Source organism: Rhineura floridana, chromosome 5 (assembly GCF_030035675.1).
Source record: "Rhineura floridana isolate rRhiFlo1 chromosome 5, rRhiFlo1.hap2, whole genome shotgun sequence".
NCBI lineage: Eukaryota > Metazoa > Chordata > Lepidosauria > Squamata > Rhineuridae > Rhineura > Rhineura floridana.
The window spans coordinates 170,205,920-170,226,991 of NC_084484.1; the positions used below are offsets into that span (position 1 = coordinate 170,205,920).

General features: G+C 41.9%; 1 protein-coding gene across 12 annotated transcripts in view; it reads right to left on the reverse strand.

The window, feature by feature from the left end:
* Positions 1–21,072, reverse strand: part of FAT3 (FAT atypical cadherin 3) — a 697,764-nt gene that overhangs the window by 53,632 nt on the left and 623,060 nt on the right. For 11 of the 12 annotated variants that reach the window (XM_061628858.1, XM_061628860.1, XM_061628859.1 and 8 more), the window contains 4 exons: positions 20,468–20,605; positions 15,785–15,928; positions 8,868–9,065; positions 5,714–6,512 (listed from right to left, as the gene is read on the reverse strand). In XM_061628858.1, coding sequence (XP_061484842.1) covers positions 5,714–6,512; positions 8,868–9,065; positions 15,785–15,928; positions 20,468–20,605 — 1,279 coding nt within the window. The remainder of the gene's footprint in view (positions 1–5,713; positions 6,513–8,867; positions 9,066–15,784; positions 15,929–20,467; positions 20,606–21,072) is intronic. The other variant, XM_061628864.1, reaches the window with a different exon arrangement.

A 21,072-nucleotide genomic window follows, 5' to 3' on the forward strand; every position in this document is an offset into this window, starting at 1 on the left:
TGTGAAAATGGGGAAAACCAGACAAAAGGCAAACATGAAACAGTGGAATAGAGAAGGTCTATATGGGCTACACACTATAAACAGAGAACAATGCTGTTTTTAAAATGTTAACATAGGAAAGTGCCAATAACTATAGTCAAAACATTTCACTGTTGCAGACCATGTAACCTAGCTAGAATTGGAGTGACTGTGGAAAATATCACCATTGTCACTAAGGAAATGACCACCTGGCAATATAGCTTAGTGTCTCCATGGATTGCTTTTTCTGTGGGTGTGCATTAATGCTCACCTGGACAGCACAAAATCCATCAACTGCTGTACATTAAATACATAATGATGTGCAAGCAAATGCTATTATCACAGTGGGAGGATCTACACAATGTCACAAGTAATGTGTAGCTGCTATGTCACCTAAAGGCATGCTGCTCCTGGTTCTGGAGGTACAGTGTGTACCTTGACCATTCTTCCCATTCCATGCCATTTCAAAGCTGCTGCAATACAGAGGGCTGACAGCATGAGCGGCAGACTCCTTGCATGAAATCTCAGCTCTGCTCTACTGATTTTGTCTTCTACGTTAAATTTTACCTTTGTAGTCCCTTTAGTACCAATGCCTATGTGTGTGTGTGTATATTGTATTTTATGTATTTTAATTGTATTTTATGTATTTTAATTTATTTTAATGTTTTTGTGATTTTACTGCTTACAATTTTATTATGCACATGTCTGATTTTATTTTTGTAAGCCGCCCTGAGTGCCCTATTATAGGGCAAAAGGGCGGGATAGAAATATTTTAAATAAATAAACAAATAAACAAACAAACAAACAAACAAACAAACAAATAAATAATACACACAGTGGCCGCTCAGCTCCCGAACTGTAAAACTGAGACCCCAACACTACTGACCCATGTTACTGGGCTATTGTGAGAAGATGTATTATATCATACATATATATATGAAGTGCTCTGAATGTCTGAGAAGCCTACCAGCAGGAACGGGGACACAAATCACTTTTAAAGCCTAAGCATAGGAAGCTGCCTTATACTGAGCCAAACCACGAGTCCATCTAGCTCAGTGTTGCCTACACTGACTGGCAGCAGCTCTCCAGGGTTTCAGACAGGGATTCTCTCCCAGCCCTACCTGGAGATGCTGGGGATTGAACCTGGGACCTTCTGCATTCAAAGCAGATGCTCTACCACTGAGCTACGGCCCCTTCCCAATGCCAGATGCTTATCAATGGATTACTGGAGTTGCGGCAGAGGCTTAGGTTCAAACTACTGATTGCTTCCTTCAAAGTGTCAAGCTAGAAAATAAGACTAGGAGATCCAAAGCACTGAATTGACTTTCTTGTTCCGCCCCCCCCCCCGTTGCATCTTATATTTTATTTTCCAGACAGAAAAACCAACTGCTGTCATGTTGTAGAATGACATTCTGTCAGTGCTAATGTTGACTTGTGACAACTGGTATTTAAACTATATTGTATACTGTGCAATGGTGTCAGCAAAGTTCCCGAATGGTTAAATCAGTCACATTACTGACTCCTCACTTTCCACCACCATGAACGTTCTCTTCTAAGTAAGGCTCTCAGAACTGTCTGTGGGAGATGGGAAATTCTTAGAACACCACAGCCGTAAGCCTCCAAAGCAGGGATGCGGAGTTGGTGGCCCTCCAGATGTGACTGGACACCAGTTCTCATCAGCCCAGTCAGCATGGCTAATGATCAGGGCTGATGGGAGTTGAAGTCCGGCAACAACTGGAAGACTAGACAGATCCCCCATTTCCACTGTAAAGTTTCCTGGCGAAGTTTAAAAATACTTGATGATGATTTGAAAAAGCTGACAGAAAACAGAGTGGCTTGAGGCAGTCATTATGAAGGTGGTTTGAAGAAAAAGAAATAACTCTTAATAACATGTGGCCCCTCTCATAACCATGGTTTATCATGAATGTACACATTACATTTATATTATTATTAAGAGATGTTGTTATTATGGGTCTTTTAGACACAGCCTAACTTCAAGGAGTACATAGTTTCTTCTTCCCCCTTTGATTCTCACAACAATCCCATGAAGTGTGGCTGAGGAACAGTGACTGGCTCAAAGTCAACCAGTGCGCTTCATAGCTGAGTGAGACTTGGATCCTGGTCCAAGTTCAATAGTTATAACCATTACAACAGGCTGGTTCAATCATTGTGTAGAACTAGGTGCAAATCATGATTAATACTAAGTATTGCTCCTTTGCAAACTAGAATTCACAGCTGTGGTGTGAAGTAAGTATGCAAACCATGGTTACCGAGAGAACCTGGTTAGCATGCTCCATGGTTAAACGCACTTATGCTAAACTATGTTTAAAGCTAACAAGCGAAGGGGGCATTTGCTATGGAGTTGGAAACAGGAAGGAGGACGGAAAGTGCTCTCCTGAAGCTGTCTCCCGATTTGCAAAACACAATTTGCAGGGAGCCAATGCTACTTCTGTATTCTGCCTATATGGAAGAAGCCAAATTTGGCAATTGGTCAAGTCTTTAATTTAGATATAATCTGAAGCATATTTTAAAAATGTAGATAGATAAAAGAGGTCGCCTCTGCAATGCAACAGAAGATTAATTATCAAATAATTATGTTTGATGGCTGTGGCTGTGTACATTTCTATTCAGAAAGAAGGCTGCTTTTGGAACAAATTAATGCTCCAGATATTCCATCCTGATGTGTGATTTCTTATGGAGTGCGGGCATTGGAGTGGCGGGCTCTGTACCTATGTTGATATACTAGATTGAATATTATCATTTATAATTTGTGTTATTCTGGGGTAAGATGTACTAAACCACAACCATTTTCTTTTCCCTTTTGAAATAATTTTCTTCTTACACAGGGAAGGCGAAAGGGTGGTGGTGGAGGTGGTGAGAAAGATAATGATGAATGTATGCAACGAAAAAATGTTTTTTATTTATTTTTATTTTATTTATTTATTATTAGTCACTTTTCTTCACAAAAGTGAAACCAAAGTGACTTACGATCAATAAAATGATCAAAGTCATGTTATCTTTTCGGCACCTTTTGAAGACTCCTCTTTCAACAAGCCTTTTCAGTTGAGACTTATCCCAGTCTGCGTCTGTGTTGGAATTGCTTTTTAATATGTTTTTTTTAAAAACAATATGTTTTTTAACCCTTTTTAAAAGATGTTTTAAAAGCTTTTTAAAAGAAATGTTTTTACAGATAAAATAGTGCCTGGTTTGTCTCCCTGGGGAGAGTGTTCCATAAATGGGGGGCCACCACTGAGAAGGCCCATTCTTGTGTCGCCACCCTCTGCACCTCCCTTGGAGGGGGCACACGAAGAAAGGCTTCAGATGCTGAATGCAGGGTAAATTAGGATTAAAAACATATGAGTCTTGGATCAGAAAAGCTTGAGGACTACTGTTATAAAGAGTTATTCAAAACTGGGTAAATACATCCCTTCCCCCTACAAAGAAATGCTCCCTTCTTCAGCTCTGCACATGTAATTTTGATTTTTTGGTGGGTGGGTGGAACAGTCTTGGAATCCATCTATTCCAGCTTGCTTTTTTCTTTACGGCTTGATGATACTATTCTTGAAATAATTATGCCCCTGAGCAGAAATCTATACACCTGCAGAAGGTTTTTGGCTCTGCCCGTCCCAGTGATGTCACTTTCTATGATGTCACCTTCTGTGAGGTCTTTGTGTTTGCTGTGTTTTAAATTTTAGTTTTTATTTTATTTCTATGACTGCTTTGTATTTTATGTAGCATAAGTCGCCTAGACTAGACAATACTAAATGGGTTTACTTACGGGCAGGCTGAGTAGAAGGCATGCTCGTATGTGGAAAACAATGAGGGAAGAATTTCAGTAAGAAAAAAAAAGCTTGCATTTCACCATTAACCACTGGTAAAATACAATCAATGGCAATAATTGGCACAATCTGCAGGATCTAATTGTCTCTGGTTGGAGGAACACGTGTTAAATCCTATGCACTTATTTACTTGTGGGGATGCAGAAAATAACTACTTTGTAAGCATAAACACTACTAGCAAAGGGTGGAGTGGGTGGGGAATCACAGGGCCTAGTCCCACTGGGGAATTTGGCTGGGTATATATGCTTCTGACCAGTTTTACCAAAGCCGGTGGGATTAGTTCAGACAACTTGAAAATTAAACTTCACGGACTGGAGTCTAAAGATTTGGACTAAAGCACCTACATTTTGGGAAGTTATCCAAGCTGAAACAAAGTTCCAAACCTCTGGAGAAACCCAAGTTCTTGCTCTCCTGTCGTTTGGACTACGTTATGCTTCAATAACTCAGTTTGCTCATCAAGGTAACCTAGGCAAAATTGCTGCACAGATGGCATGCATAAATAGTGAATAGCCATGGCATCTGCCAGTGAGAATAGCGTTCCTAGTAAGATACATATTTCAAGAATAGGCTATCCTTGCTTCTCCAGTTTTTTTAGGATGCCACCAAATTTGACCAGTGAATACATGTGCAGCTTTCTGGAGGATTTATTTGTGCTCAAATGTATTCTCTCCCATCAGCCTTGTAGCCTTGCATTTAAGCACTCACCTAGTGGCCATAAGAGACAAGAAATTGCATGCAGGTGAGTGCACATAGGTGAGTGAGTAAGCTAAGAACGCAAGAAAAGCCCTGCTAGATCACCTAAGGCCCATCTAGTCCAGCATCCTGTTCTTCCAAATACCTATGGGAAGCCCAAGAACAGGACCTGAGTGCAACAATGCTCTTCCCACTTGTAATTCCAGAAACTGGAATTCAGAGGTGAAGGAGGGATGGAACACTCCACCTTTCCTCTATGCCCAGCACAGAAAGCACCCTTCTCCATACGCACATCAGAAATACAGAGGGCTCCTAGAGGTGGGACACAGCTCTTGATCTCTCCTCTGGCGACCCCCAGCAGGCTAGCAACATTTTCCTGCAGACTAAGTAGTCACTTTTGTGGGCTTGTTTCCAAGAATCTCCCCCAGTAAGCTGAATTCATCCAGTGGCACACCACATTCTAGAATTCTAGAAAAGGGGAGCCTAAAACTGCATCATGAAAATGGGTGCCTAAAATTACCAGAAAGCAAATATGCAATACTCCATGCAATAATTATTCCCCCTTCAAGAATAGTTGTATGAGAGCTTCAGACCACATTCCCAAATGTGGTTTATTAAAACAAACAAACAAGCTACATCCTTAGCATAGTGTTGAAAAAAAGTAATTGCTCCCAATTACTTAATGAAAGGCTTTATTGGTTTCCTTTACTTTAGCAAAAAAAGGAAATGAGACAAGCCCTTTTTAACTTTATCTCTTAGGTCAAATGTCATCTTCAGTTTGAAAATACTGAATACTGTCTGGGGCTGTTCTTACACAGCCACACTTCATGCCCCAAAAGATTTGGCTGGAAAGGCTTATAACCTTTTCCATGGTACAAGGTTACGGATCTCCTTGACTAGACTGTCGCTGGAAACTTTGGACAACTTTGTTCCAAGGGGTCAAAGACCTCCAACTCCCATTTAACATCAATAAACGCCAACCATTCCTGCTGAGCGTGAGAAATCAATTCTCAACCGTACGTTTCCCAAACGCTCTTTTAACTAACTGAATTGAACTGCCTATGCTGATTGATGTCAAAGAAATAAAAAACTGTGCTCTAATGTAGGGACTGGAAGCACCGGGATTGGTGAAGACAGAGTGGGGGATGGGGGGTACCACTCACCATTACAAGAGCAGCGTACATTTCGGTAGAATCGGGGACACACAAAACTAATCCGTGCTGTGCTGTAGGTCATCAGGGAATGGGAATCGATAGACAGGCTTTGCTCGCAGTGCTGCTCCTGACAATCCAGTCCAGAGCAATTCTTCTCCAGGATAGCTGAAATGCGAATCACATTTTCCAAGTGTCGCCTTGCATTGGTGAGCTTCTGAATCAAGTAGGCAGGTTTATAGAAGCCACCGGGGTGCATCTGAACAGCAAACAGCATGTCAAGCTGATTGGTGCCCGCCACAGGCTGAATACTGATGATGTGCAGACTGTCTTGTTTCTGGGTGAGGACAGCATTGCGTAGAGTGCGCCTAAAGCCATGCATATGGAGCCCCACAAAATCCTCGGGGGAGACGTTCTCAAAACGGATGGTGACTGTATTCTGCAGCATTTCCTGCATCAGCTGCTCTACGTGGACAGTCACATCCATGGGCACCTGGAACCGCCCATCGCTGACGGACACATTCAGTACGTACTTCCCACTATCCAAGCCTCCAAGGGCGATGATCTTCCCATCATGGTTGTTGACCTTGAACAAACTTTTCTGCTCTGACTTTAGGCCGTAGGTGAGAACGTCATACACATCTTGGTCTGTCGCATGTATCTTCCCAATCACACCTCCCGGAAAGTCATCTTCCATAGTGACAATAAAAATCTCCAGAGGAATGGCTGTTGGCTTGTGGATGCTTTCTTCAATTACCCGGATCTGGATGTAGGTGTGGGATACTTGCTGAGGCTTCCCAGAATCCTTTGCCTAATTTGATGTATAATAAATTAAAAAACAAAATAACCTTTACTTAAAAAAAAATAAAACAATCCTTTAAATCATTACTTTAAATTCTGGTCATTCATAGTATAAAGATCTGAGGACTTGTTTTTCTAGAAGGATTTCAGAGCTTTTGCAGTGCAAACTCTGATCCCAAATAAATTGTTGAAAAAATTATAATGTAACACACATGTGCAAGTAAATCTGCAAGTTTTTCTATCAGGCTGATCTATCAGTCTTTGTTGGGCAGCACCCAATGAGCTTCCAAACTTGAGAGAGGCTACAATCCTAAACAAATTTACTAGGAAGTGATACTTAATGAACTCAGTGTGACTTAATTCTGGCTGTCTGAGTACCATAGGATTGGGTTATAACTCTCCTTGAGCTGTTGCAACGGTGAGCAAGCAGAAACAGTAATACTGACTCACTTTTGCCTTATACCCACTGCCTTATACTGTTAGGCCATTGGTCCACCTAGTCCAGTATCATCAGCCCCAACTATCAGTAGCCCTCCAAGGCTTCAAGCAGAGATAAATCTTGTAATCTGTGATTCTCTTAACTAGAGATGAAATTGGGTCCTTCTACATGTAAAATAGGGATGGTGAACTTGGTGATCTGCAGATGTTGCTGGACTAGAACTCCCATTATCCCTGACCATTGGTCACATTGACTGGGCTGATGGGAGTTGGAGTCCAACATCATTTGGACCCTGATCTATTCTACTATTGAGCTATGTCTCCTCTCCCCATCTTCTGGGCAAAGGAATTGGGTTTAGACTCAGATTAGGAGTACTTAAATAGCGTTCCATCCTTCCTTCACCTCTGAATACCAGTTGCCCCAGACCATTCTGAAAATTAAAGAAATGCTGAAGAAGCAAGCAACCAATTTTACAATATTGACTAAAAGCAACTTGCCTCTTTAGCCAAGCAGTGGAACCATGCAAGACACCCCTATTCCTGGGCAAGACTATCTTGCATCCTGTTCTCTTGTTCTGGGCCCAGATTTGGCAACAAAAATGAGACAATGTGATTGCACACCCACAATTGTGTGATGCACAGCATAATTCCTATTTAGCATGATAGCTAATGCTGAATTAAAGGCAACCTCATCTCCCCTCAATAATGCCTTAGCACATGTACAAAGGAAAGCTCGATTCTGAGGACAGTCCAAGTAAGAGCAATTGTAGTGGCTAGCAGACGGTTTGGGTTAATGGTTTGGAGGTTAATGAGTGGCCAGTTCCCCTGGCCCCTTATTATTTTTGGAAGGCTAAACCTTGCCTGAGGTATCCTCCTCCCAAATGGGCAGGGCTAACTGCACATGGGGTATCCTAAAACAGGAGGTATACACAGAGGCCTAATGGCCATGTGTGATCCCTGTGTCTTTGTGTATTCAGATCAGGGAACACTTGCAAAATTTATGCTCTTTGGACTCATCCACACAGCGATTTAGTGTGTGTCTGGTGCTACTTGCATCCCTTTGTAATTTACATGGTTCACATGAGGTTGCAGGCAAGCAGAAGCTATAACGCAGTTTTGCCCTTTAAATCAACCCAATCCAATTATGATGTCAAAAGGAAAAGAAAAACCATCTTAGCTTCGCTGCGCTCCTCCGTGTAGGTGCTTTGCTTCAATGTTTTTTAGTGGACAGGCTCACTTATGCCCCATTGTCTGCTCCCTCTCTCTGCTGCTTGCAAAACCTGCCACAGCCACTGCCTACTTTGCCTTTCACCCACTATCCCCTCTAATCAGTTTCATATAGGTCATGTCAATTGCACCTCAAGGCTCTCAGCCCCAGCCCAGAGAGGTGTGCAATTGACAAGAAACAATGAAACTGACAAAAAAACCCTCCTCCATTAGCAATATCCATACTCTGGAGGGTGTAAACGTGTAAAACTGGGGGCAAGGCCACAAGGAAACAGTGGTACTAAACATTTTCAGAGGAATGCCTATGTGTGTGAAAGGAAAACAGCAGATTGGAAGCTACCATTGAGCAAGAAGTGTGGACCTTGTAAAGCTATTGAGATGGTAAAAGCAGCTTCTTTAGTATGAAGTTAGGCTCCCATGCGGATAACTCTTTTTGGCAGCAGAATGTTGGTTCTGCCTGCCTACACATTAAAATGGTGTCTTTGCCTAGGCATGCGACAACTACCAACAAAAATCCAATATTGTTACTCTGCTCCAAAATTCCATTGCATGCTAATGATTTTGTAAGGTAGCTGGTTATCTCTCTCTATAGAAGTTAAAGTGCGTAATAAAATGCACAAGATTGCACAGGGAGGTATAATGATGAAAGTTTGCAATGAGAACTATTTTTCACCACTTTTGTGTACAAAGAGAGCAGTACCTGAATGCAGAGCACATATTCAGTTGCTACCATGTGCTTGAAGGTGACTGCAGACTGTAGGATGCCTTGTTGGTCCAACGTAAACTCTTCGTCTTCATTACCCGCCAAGATGGAGAAGGTGAAAGGGGGCCCATTGTGTAGGGAGTCTTTGTCTGTCACCACCAGCTGCAAAATGCTTGTTCCCACTGGTTTATTTTCCTTTGTGCATACATACAGTGTATATGTTAAAAAAGAGGCTTTTAATTATACATCTCAGCACATTTTTGTTTGCTGCTTAGAATGCATAAGAATGTAGGGGTTTTAAGAGGGTTTTTTGTCTGCAAAAAATCAGCTTGCTTCTGATGTACAAGTCTGCACAAAGCAAGCTGTAGCAAAATGTGTGTTTGCTTTGCCTGTTAGTACTATGATCAGAACCTGTGGACTTTTTGATGATAATAAAAAAGTTCAAGTTCAATTTTATTGTAGGGCCATAGGCCAACACAAGTACAAAGCAACATGCAATATAAAAATAAGACACAAGGTTATTATGCTAAAAGAACTAGAGTTAATTATTAGTTAAGTTAAAATTTTTAATTAAATAGTTTAATTTGGTTGTAAACTTAGAATAAAAATGGCTCTTAGCTTCTGAGCCGCCAGCGCAAAAAGAGATACCTTACGTGTTATCTCGTGGTTTGTATCAGATAATAAAAATAATTTTTTTTCCTCTTCCGTGGGCATCTCATGGAAATTGAGCCACTCCTGTAGAAAATTTACTCTAGGATTCTGATAAATTGGGCAATATAACATAATATGCGGGAGATCCTCTATCCCATCAAAACCACAGACGCATTTTCTTTGGTCCTTTGGGGTATTGGATATTCTGCCCTCTCTATCGGAATTCGGTAATGTGAAAAAGCGAAGGGCTGTGAATGCGCATCTGAGAGGCACTGGTAGTGCCTGTAAGAGGTATGGAGAACAATTATGATCTGTTTTAAATCTCCAGTACCATGGAGCAATACGGCAGTTAATTAAGGTCAAATGGTCTAAATAGTTGCAATGATTAAAAATTAACTCGCGGAGTCTCTTATTTGTATCTATGTGAGTGAATTGTTGGAGAGTTATATGATATCTATGGAGAATGCCTTCAATTTTGCTGCTCCATGTGGTATGGAAAAATGGGTGGGCAAAACAAAGTTTAAGTAATTCCCTACCTTGGTTTGAAGTGGGCAGTCTCATAAATTTTAGGACGGCTAAATGTATACGCGCGCCCAGTGGCGGGAGGCCAGTTTCCGCTCGAAGCATGGCTGCTGGGGTTCCTTGGGGCAGGAACAGTAAACGCCTTAAAAAATTGGTTTGGATTGTCTCCAAGACCAGAATTGCTTTTTCTGCCCAGCCCCATATCATTGTGCCATACAGAACTTGAGAGATTACTTTGGCCTCATAGATTTTCAGGGCCGGTAGGATCAAATGACCCCTGGTAGATTGGGCGAACTTTAAAATTGCTCCCACTGTTTTTAAAGCTGAATGTTTTACAGCTAACCAGTGATGTTTCCAGGTAAGGGTATCCGAAAAGATTACTCCCAAATATTTAAATAAGTGGCACTGTTCCAGCTGGTGGTTTCCCAGTGACCATCTATGTCTCACTGGCCTTTTCCCGAAAACTAAAATTTTTGTTTTCTGAAAATTAATGTTGAGTCTCTCAGTTGCACACAAATCATGTAATTTTCTCATTGATTTCCTCAGACCGACAGGTACTAAGGATAAAAGGACCATGTCGTCCGCATAAAATAGGGTAGAGATCTTCTTTTGCCCAATGGAGGGAGGGAAATGTTGTATATCTGATAGGTCTGAAATTATATTAATTAAGTATAGGTTAAACAGTAGGGGGGGCTAGAGGACACCCTTGTTTGACACCCTTTTCAACCCCAAAGAGAGGTGTCGTGTGGCCATATTGATTTACTTTGACCTGGGCTTCGGTGCCTGTATTTAGGGCTTTTAAGAGGTATAAAAGACGACGATCGATGTTCATGTTGTGTAATTTAGTCCATAATCTATCTCTATCCACAGAGTCAAAAGCTGCAGCCAGATCTATAAAGGCCACATATAGATGTCTTGTGGGACCAGATATAGACAGGCTTGCCAAAAAGTTCAAGGTTAAGCAATGGTCAGTTGGGGCAGACCCCTTCCTGAATCCAATCTGTTCTGGGGGAATGAGTTGGTTTGAGTCGGCCCACTGTTCTAGCTTATAGAGAAGATATTTACTGTAGAGTTTAGTCACTACATTCAATAAGCTTATGGGGCGATAGTTGGAGGGGTTGGAAGGATCATTCTTTTTATATATTGGGACAATGATGGTATGTTTCCAACTCTCAGGTATTATTCCAGAGTCACTGATTCTGGAAAACAGCGATGCTAAAATAGGCGCCCACCAGTCAGGGAAGTGTTTATATATCTCAGGTGGTAAGAAATCTTCGCCAGGAGATTTTCCGTTTTTCAGTGAAGTTATTAGCGTAATAACTTCTGCAGTTGTTACTGGGGGCCACGCAGGGAGGGAGGTAATGTCAATGTCTAAATATTGGGTTTGACAGGAAGCTGAGCAAGAGTAAAGACTCAGAAAATGTGCATGCCAAACTGAATTCGTAATATGATGTGATTTATTACTAACGAATGAACCCATACCCAGGTTAACTAAATTCCAAAACGGGCGTTCTTGTTTTGCAGAAGCCGCAGCGGCCAGCCTCTGCCAACAGGAGACTGCAAAATCTAATTTCTTGCGTCTTAAAAGGCTTTTGTATGTAGCCTTTATAGATCTAAATCGGAGAGCGTAGGAGTTAACAGTTGGATTTTTGAGTGATAACCTCAAATATGATTTCAGTTTTCTTTTTGCCGCCCTACACTCTTGATCAAACCATGTTAAAGAGGGGTAAGGCTTGTTAAATTCCAAAGGCTTTCGTATCAAAAAAGGTCTTAAAAGAGAAAAGATTTCTTGGAATGCCTGTACTGGGTCCAATGCGCCTTCCAAAATGTCCTTATGGATCGATTGATATATGTCAGATCCTAAAAGAGACGCTAGATGTTCCATCAAGGGCTCTGATCAGTAGACTCTTCTCTGTAGTTTTAAAGATGCCTGATGTACAGGTGACGGAAAAGGAAGATTAGTAGGTAAGAGAGTTAATTGAAGTGGGAAATGATCGCTCTCTGGTCTATGTACTACCTTAAAGTCAATTATTCCCATATGCAGTGGGGAGGATGCTATCATATAGTCGATTATGCTAGATCCCAAAACAGACCAATATGTAAAGGAGCCATGCGAAGAGTCTACACAAGAGCCGTTTAGTATTTCTAACGAATGTTGGGCGACAAGTTGTAATAAAAAAGATCCCTGTTTGTTTGATTTATTGTCTTGGAAAGTTTTAAAGTAGTTTCAATGGTAACTCCATGGGTCCCAATTAGAGGCCTCTACATTGTGGGGCCTGGAGTTCCCAATTCTGGCGTTAAAATCGCCGCTTAAAAGGAAGCAATCTTTTGGAAACATTTCTTCAAGAAGGGACAGGCACTCTTCTAGTTTGATCCATACATTGTTATCCTCTAAGCTAGAGGCATAGAGGGGAGGGATGTAAACATTTATGCAGATCAATGGTTCTGCCGATATGCCCTTTATCCTAATGGCCTGGATTAACTGGGGAGAGGGAGTTGGTAAAATATCGACATTCGCCGAATAGGTTTTAGATATAAAGGTTACTAGGCCTCCTTTTGGGCGACCTCTCCCTATGGGTTTTACAGCTGGAGTAGAAACAGAGTAGTAATCTAATAAAAACGGGGCATCGGGTAAGGAAATCCAAGTTTCCTGTAGGCAGATGATTTCATGTTTACTTAGGAAGTCTAGAAAATCGGTATCCTCTTTCTTATTGGCCCAGCCATTGATGTTCCACGAAAGAATTGTTGGCTGTCACTGGGACGTGATTTCGTCGAAAAGAGATGAATGTACTACACAACCATTTGGTGGATAGATCAACTTATCGCTTGGATAGGAATGTAATTGTCTACTGTGTCGGGATTCAGGCTCCCTGACTTTTGTGGGTTTAATCGGAGATCCAATTTCGTCTGTCCCCAATATACGCATTCTGTCCCACCTGCCTAAAGGTGGATAATATACAGCAGGGGTGGGCAACCTGTGGCCCTCCAGATATTGTTGGAGTACAACTTTCATCATCCCTGACCATAGGCTGGTGGTGACGGAGTTGGAGTCCAACAACATCTGAAGGGCCACATATTTGCCACTCCTGATTTAAAGCAAGACAGATAATAGTTAATGAGCGATGTAATCACACCTACACTAAGGATAGCATATTTTTTTGCCGGCGGGGGGTACGACGACGACACTGGAATTAAAGGACAGCAAATTGTCAATTACATTTTATCACTAAGGAAGGGCAGGCACCATTTTAGACTTCATGTATCAAAAAGCCTTGGGCTGTCTCTGTCAGCTGTGTGAAAAAGAATTAACTGCAGTAGTAAACTACTTTGCATCAGTACTATCCACGCTGTGGACTCAAACAGTGAGTAAACTGGCTTGGTGGTACAGACAGTAAAATGTTGTCCTGCTGCAGAAAACTGCTCTTACCGGGAGCATAGATGAGAATGTGGAAGACCGTGTGAGTAACTTCAAGAGACAGACTTGCACATATTTCTCCGTGATCATTTATCTGTGCACGCATTGCTGTATTTGTGTGGGCAAAACAGGAGCAAAGTATAGTTTGCCAGATAGTTTTCAAAGTGCTGAAACAGCACTTCTGACTCCCATGTGTCAAGACTGCTGGCACATTTCAGATCACTCTAGATCAGTGGTTCCTGAACATTTCCCCCCCACAGACCATTTCAAAATTGCTGGTGGACCACTCAAATGATTTTTCTGCCTGTTGTAGCAACTGTAATGCACTGTGCTAGATGCTGTATGATTTTGATTATATTTTTATTGCTTTTCAGTGTATTACAATGTGCATTCCACAAAATTCAAATTGTAGTACAATAAAATACAATACAAGAAGCAATGAAATACAATTAAAAATCAATACGGAGGATAAGGCTGTCCAAAGCTACTAGCCATGATGGCAGGACTCTGCATCCGCAGTTGGAGGCAGTATGCTTCTGAAAACCAGCTGCTGGAAACTTCAAGAGGGGAAAGTGCTGTTGGGCTCAGGTCCTGCTTGCAAGTGTTACGAGGTGCAAGGCCCTGGAGCCTGCTGGACTACACTTCCCACCCCACACCCCAGGGCCTGGCTGGTTATGCGTTCCTGGGCCATCCTGTGAGCAACAAAAATAACCAAGAGCAACTGGAAGAAATGTTATCTTCTTGGCAGATTTCCCTAAAACCTAGCAGAATCATCCCATTGTTCAAAGAAAGCTTTAGAAAAGTCGCCTGACTTTCTCAGTGTCAGCTAGAAACATGCACTCTCTCTCTCTCACACACAAAATCACCTCATACCCAGACCCCTCCTTTTCAGGGGAGTAGAGAGAGAAAAGTGTCTGTTAAAGAGAGGCTTGAGTTCTGGGAGGGGGGTAATGGCGATCTGAGCTCCAACACATGTAACAACGCTCTCAAAGAACAGAACGCAGGACGGCAGGGACAGAACCAGGAAGGGATTCTGTGTCTCAGCACACGCCTTGACAGATTCCTTCCTGATTTTGGGTCAGAGCTCTTCTACACCACTTCAGCTGCATTCCACTGCCCACTCCTGGGCCTAGGATAGGTAATCTCTCCTACCTGTCACTCTTTACAGTAATAGGTTCCTTTGATCTCTTTAGTTTAATGTCATGAATGGGTTAGGATATTAATGATTAATGCTGCCACGCACCCAGTAATTTTGTAATGCTATTCTTCTCTTTTCTCTTAATAAAAGAAAGCTTTGCTTTAGTCTGGTTTGGACCTGCATTTCTTGGGTTGTACACACACCATTTAGGCACATTTCAGGGCAAAGTGCTTGTTTTATCCCTAGCAAAAGATCCCCCTCCTCTCAAGGAGGTGTGTTTCATGGGACATGTGGGTGGCATGTTCACACACTCAGGTTCCCAAGAACATGTGTCGTAACTGTTTCCCAAGGGCATCTGGTTGGCCACTGTGAGAACAGGATGCTGGACCAGAGGGGCCATTGGCCTGATCAAGCAGGCTCTCTTATGCTCTTAATATGAATATTTAATGTGGACATGCCACAGACCACCTGAATGAACCTCCTGGATCATTGGTTTGGGAACCCCTGGCCTAGATACTGCTACCGATTTCCACCCCTCCCACAGCCATTCTCATTGTCCTCCACCTCTGCAGTGAGAGCCTGTTCTAGGTGTTAGGCTTCCCTACATGATTGATAAGAACAGGCTTCTAAATTACAGGGCGGAGGGTGGATATCTGACTCCCAACTGTCAAAGACTGCTGGCAAGTTTCAGGTCATTCTAGTTTTTGCTGGGACACACAACACACAGGGACTAGGGCAGAATAGGTCTTCCCTGGAACACACCCTTAACTTCCTGTGCCAGAGATGGGAAACTTGTGGCACTCCAGATATTACTGCATTCCAATTCCTATCAGCTCTGACCACTGCTGGCTGGGGTTGATGAGAGTTGGAGTTCGCAGGTTTCCATATCAGTCATATGCACAATAGTGTTCAACTGAGAGCTCAGGGACATACTCCCAAGGAGCTGTACACAGAGCTGCAGCTATGCAAATCAGTCATAAACCCCTGGAATAGGACTCATTGTTTCATTATCTCTGCAAACATAAAACCTGTTACAGAGCTAAGGAATAACATTCATATCCTTTCCTGGGGTGGGGGAGATAACTCAACACATTGTGGGCTGATAAACAATCAAAATCAATTTAAATTTTACCCAGAGCATCAGATTAGGATCAGAACTTTTCTTTTTGATACTCAGGAGAAACTTACTTGAATCACAGCTGTATAGTTGGTGGGTGTAAACATGGGGCTGTTATCGTTCACATCAGAAATGTCAACGTTGACCGTCACAGACGCCGACAAAGGAGGAATGCCGCTGTCTCTCGCCTGTATGACTAATGAGTATCCGGAAACCTGCACAAATGTTAAATCTTTAAATTATCTTGAAAGGGGTTCCAGATTTGTTACTATAGGTGTAGATCTATGTATAGCAGAATAAGGTGGCAGTGAGTGGGTAGAATTCTGCGGGGATAGAATGGACTGTCGCATTTCAGATTCCAGGAGGGAAATTTACATTTCTTATTGATCCTCTGTGAAAGAAAACCTCCCTGGAAGTAGAAAATTAAGGGCATGGAGAGGTTTAAGTCAGAACTGGGAAGCTTTTCTCTGAAGCTTGTGAGCTGTGAAAAGCATTCCCCTTTTTGGTGCTTTTCCGGAGGGTGAAGGTTGTAAAAATGTGAGTGTAAAGAGACATTGCCCTCACTCTGAATTGGCTTGTGGATTTGCATGTACCCAAAACTGATTGTCTGTATGGCACTGTGACATCAACATAGTAATTCCTAATTTGGATCATATTTGCAGAAAAAAGATGATGTAAATTTTAATTTTTTTAAACTGGTGCCAAAGCAGCTACCGATTGGACCGTGTACAGCCCTCAAACAGCCAACGAAAAAAGTGAGCAATGGGGTTGGCACTAAGGGAGATGAACTTATGGTGCAGCCCTACCTGGAACCTCCCCCCAGTGCTGCCCTGGGCTCTTTAGTGAGGAAGGGGAGAGTATAAATGGAATGTAAATAAAGTAAATAATGAACTGATTTTCTTCACATGGGGATTTAAAAAAAATGGGGGTGAGTTTTCAAAAATTACACCCCCCACAAGAAATCTGAAGTGGTACATCTCATGCTGATTCATGTGTAGCTTAGAATCTTAGATCTCACACTTTGTATTCTAACACAAGGCCTCATTACATTCTCTGGCCTTTGTATAACGGCATTTCTCCTTTTATTGCTGCAGTGTATCTCAGATTCCATTTTTTTTAAACAAGGCAATTCATAATCATAATGGCTCTGTGGTGTTAAAAGTACTGCACCAGATGATATAAGCTGCAGATAATAGGACACTTAAAAAAATAAACAATCCAGTTCCTTGCATAAGAAATCCAACGTCAGCTATTATAATTTTAACTATTACTTATGCACAGGAGGGAATTTAAGCTTCATGGATATCAGATATAAACTTGGGTGCAAGAGTCAATGGTATGCACAGAATGGATTTTGAAATACTTTTCTAAATGCCCTAACCCAACCTTGGTTAACATGGCTATCAGCTTGAGTTTCCCTTTAGTAGCAGCAGGAGAGCTAAGCCTAATCTTGTGAGCAGCTGCAGCCAAGCAAACACATCATTAACCACATGAAACTGGAATTTGGATTCTTAGGTTGTTCAATTCAGATATTCAGACAAAGCACAAGACCATTCCAGGACTGCAGAATGCAGGTGAAAGTCACATTACTGAGATGTTATTCTATATTTAAATGAATGAATATTTAAATAAATACATTAAATTATGTAAATTTATTTATTTATTACATTTATACCCCATCTATCTTTTCATGATAGAAACCCAAGGCAGCTTACATATGGTTCCCAGGTGGTGTCCCATCCAGGCACTGACCAGACCTGACCCTGCTTAGCTTCAGCAGGGAGCTGGCCTCATGCGCCTTCAGACCTAAATCTAATACATCCTACTCTTCTGCCTGAAATGACAGCTTTCACATACAGACAGCTGCTTTTTGTTATCATTAAAGGAGGAAGCATTTATAGTATAATCCTATCCGTGTTTATTTGGAAGTGAAATACCACTGACTTCAATAAACTGTACATTGAAGAGAAATGAATGTGTGCCATCAATCTGCATCTCTCTCATGTCATCCTGTTAGTGGACGGGTGTGAAACCTCAAGCCTGGGGGCCATCCAAACCCTCACTGGGCCTGCTTCGCAGCCCAAAGGTTTTGGCCTGACTGGAATGGTCCTTGAATTCCGGTCATGACACTTGCTTGCCTGAATGGAGGACAGAGGAGAGTGTGTGAATGTATGTGTAGGAACTAGCACCAAGGTAACATTAACATTAGTTGCTCCACCTCTGGACCTGCCCACCACTGGCATTTGGCTCCACTCACGGTTTCCCAGAGGGGAATGTGGCCCTTGGGCTGAAAAAGGATCCCCACCCTTGTGCTGGGGTATAGCTGCCTCCTGCAAGTGGCAGCCCGTGACACAGAGTGGTGGTGGTGATGAGATGATTTCACAAGATGATGTCACTTTTCTCCTACTATACACTACTGAGGAAATATGGGAGAAGGTGTGAGATGGTAGTACTTAGGCATCTCCCTTTAACGTGTAATTTGGACCTTATTACTAGTAAGCGTTTTACAAAGTCCATTCGGATCCATGTGACTTGTGCGCTTCAGCATTTGCTGAAGCCCTACTTATTCCAATGAAACTTATGCATGTCCAATTCTTTCTGAAGATTTTTTCCTGTAGTCTACAGATGGCAATAAATCCACACACCCTCTGCTTTTCCTGCATTCCACTGGCAAGCTATTTGCAATGGTGATTCCAAATATTGACAGCTTTATCCTGCTGTCATGTTAATACAGGGAGGATGTTTTCTTTTGCATTAAGCAGCCTTGAGGCAAACAGAATCATTTTCCAAATGGAGATTTTTTTATTTTACCCTGTTTGTTTGCATAATTTAATGCCTCTAACATTACCTTGCCTGCTGGGAAATACCAAGAAGGATTTACTTCTGTGTTCCACAATTAATAGAGTGGTGTCACTTTTTATTTTTTTTTGAAATGCCAAAATGAAACAGAGAATACGTGCTTTCTTTGTAAAAAAAAAAAAAGCATTCCTGCATTCCAAAGACGTGCTTTCTAAGAAATACAGTAGTGGCCTGGTCTACACATGCAAGAGAACGGGGTGGTGGGATGGACTGTACCACTGCTGGGGGTGCATGTAAGTATGTATGTATTTTTATAAGATTTCTTACTTGCCTTTCACCCTAAGTTCCCAGGACAGATTACAACAGTATAATCATACAATTAAAAACAAGCAAAACAGTTTATGCACAATTAAAAAAACCAGTTATTACTATTATTATTTATTAAATTTATATCCTGCCCTTCCTCCGAAAGGGTGACCAGGGCTGTAAACAAATGATAAAGCACTAAAGCACTGGGGTCCCACTGGGAGGAAGGATGAGCTATAAATAGAATAAATAAATAAATAAACATACATCTGAAAAACATCGTAAAAACAAAACATATTTAAAAAAGAATTGAACAAAAGCCGCACAGTATCGGTTAAACAGAACAGAAGAGGTGGGTCCCTCAAAAATATCTTAACCATCAAAGGCTGGGATAGAGGTGCATCGTAATAATGCAGATGCTAGATGCACCTCTGTGGAGGGAGTTCTATAACTTAGGGATTGCCCCAAAGAAAGCCCTCTCATGGGCTGCCATTCTCCGCATTCTTAGGGATGGCAGACCTACCAAGAGGGTCCCCTCTGCCAATCCTAACACCCAAGAGGGTCTGTAGGGATGGAGGCAGTATGTCAGATATTTGGGGCCTAAATCATACTGCCGTGCTGAAACTGGAATCTAGGCTCAATTCCAGACCCAGTTCAAGGTGTAAACTCACTTTGGTGTTTAATGTAAGTATCTTGAACTAGACACCAAATTAGGCCTCGATTTGGGCATTCTGTTTACTGGCGTGAAGATAAACATGCACGGCGGAATGGAGGGTGTGCTGGCTAGCTCCACCCTCTCTAGCATATCGCCTCCATCATGTTTACAAACCTCCATAAGTTGGAAGGCAAACTTGTGAAGCAGGGAGCCTCCTGTTTTTGTTATGACTCCCTGTGAATTTTAGAACCCTGATTTTGTACATTTATAAAACATGCAGAGAGCCACCATTGGTAGAGGCGGCTTCTCACTTCAGAACTTGCCCAGGCTTATTTCTGTAGTGCTAGATTGTGGCCACATTCACACCATGCATTTATTCCACTATTATTCAGTTTTAAACAGCCATGGCTTCCCCCAAAGAATCCTGGGAAGTGTAGTTTGTGCAGGGTGCTAGGAGTTGCTATGAGACACCAATCCCCCTCACAGAGTTCCCTGGGAAGAGGGACTGACTGTTAAACCACTCAGGGTAGCTCTGTGAGGAGAACAGGACTCTTTTAACAACTTCCAGCTCTCTAAACAAACTACACTTCCAGAAGCCATGACTGTTTAAAGTGGAATAAATGCATGATGTGAATGTGGCCTGTAGTTTTAGCATATGTCCAAATGCAGTCAGAGTTTCATGACCCTAGAACACACTAATGATCATGACACAGAGGCATGCATGTTGTTTCTTTTTCTGAAAATCTATGAATTCTGGGTTTTCAAACACAATTAGAACCAAGTGCGTCAAAACTTGGTAAAAGCTGAAAAATGGCATTTGTACACTGATGGTGATTGAAAATAAGATATATATATTCCAGAGTATTTTCTTTTGATAATCATATTGATGCAAGGGGGACTTGTAAACATTTACAGCAACAGTCAGCAAAGGTAGCATGAGGACATACAATGTTTCTAAAGAAGTGGAAAATCAGTGAACCTGAGAAATCCTTACCTGTTCTCGGTCCAAGTTCTTTTTAACCTTTATAAGTCCCAAGCTAGGATCAACTGAAAATTCATTGTTCCGATCTCCATTGATTATGGAAAAATGAATCTGTCCATTGGGAGGACTGTCAAGGTCTTCAGCTATCAACTTTAGAGGGATGAGGAGTGAGAAGTGAGAACGGTGGATAAATACATAAATAAATTCATGACAAACGTGGTTAAAATGTTTATTAAATTGCATCATTCAAGTGCATGAAATTTCCTGTTTTCCCAGCAAGAGCCTCCAGTGCTGCTTCAAAAGGGATAACTCTATGTATCTTCTGTACAAATCGTAGGGAGCCTGGCATTGCTATTCCAGAACATAGTCTTGTCCGGTTTTATTGGATGAGTTTCAATTGGTCCAGCTCGAGGATGTGGACAAGGTGCTTGGACAGGTGCGGACGACCACTTCTGCTCTGGATCCTTGCCCCTCATGGCTAATAAAAGCTAGCAGGAATGGAACAGCCAGTTGGGCCAAGGAGGTGATTAATGCCTCTTTACGAGAGGGAGTGGTCCCACTCTGCCTGAAACAGGTGGTGGTGAGACCGCTCCTAAAAAAGCCCTCCTTGGACCCTG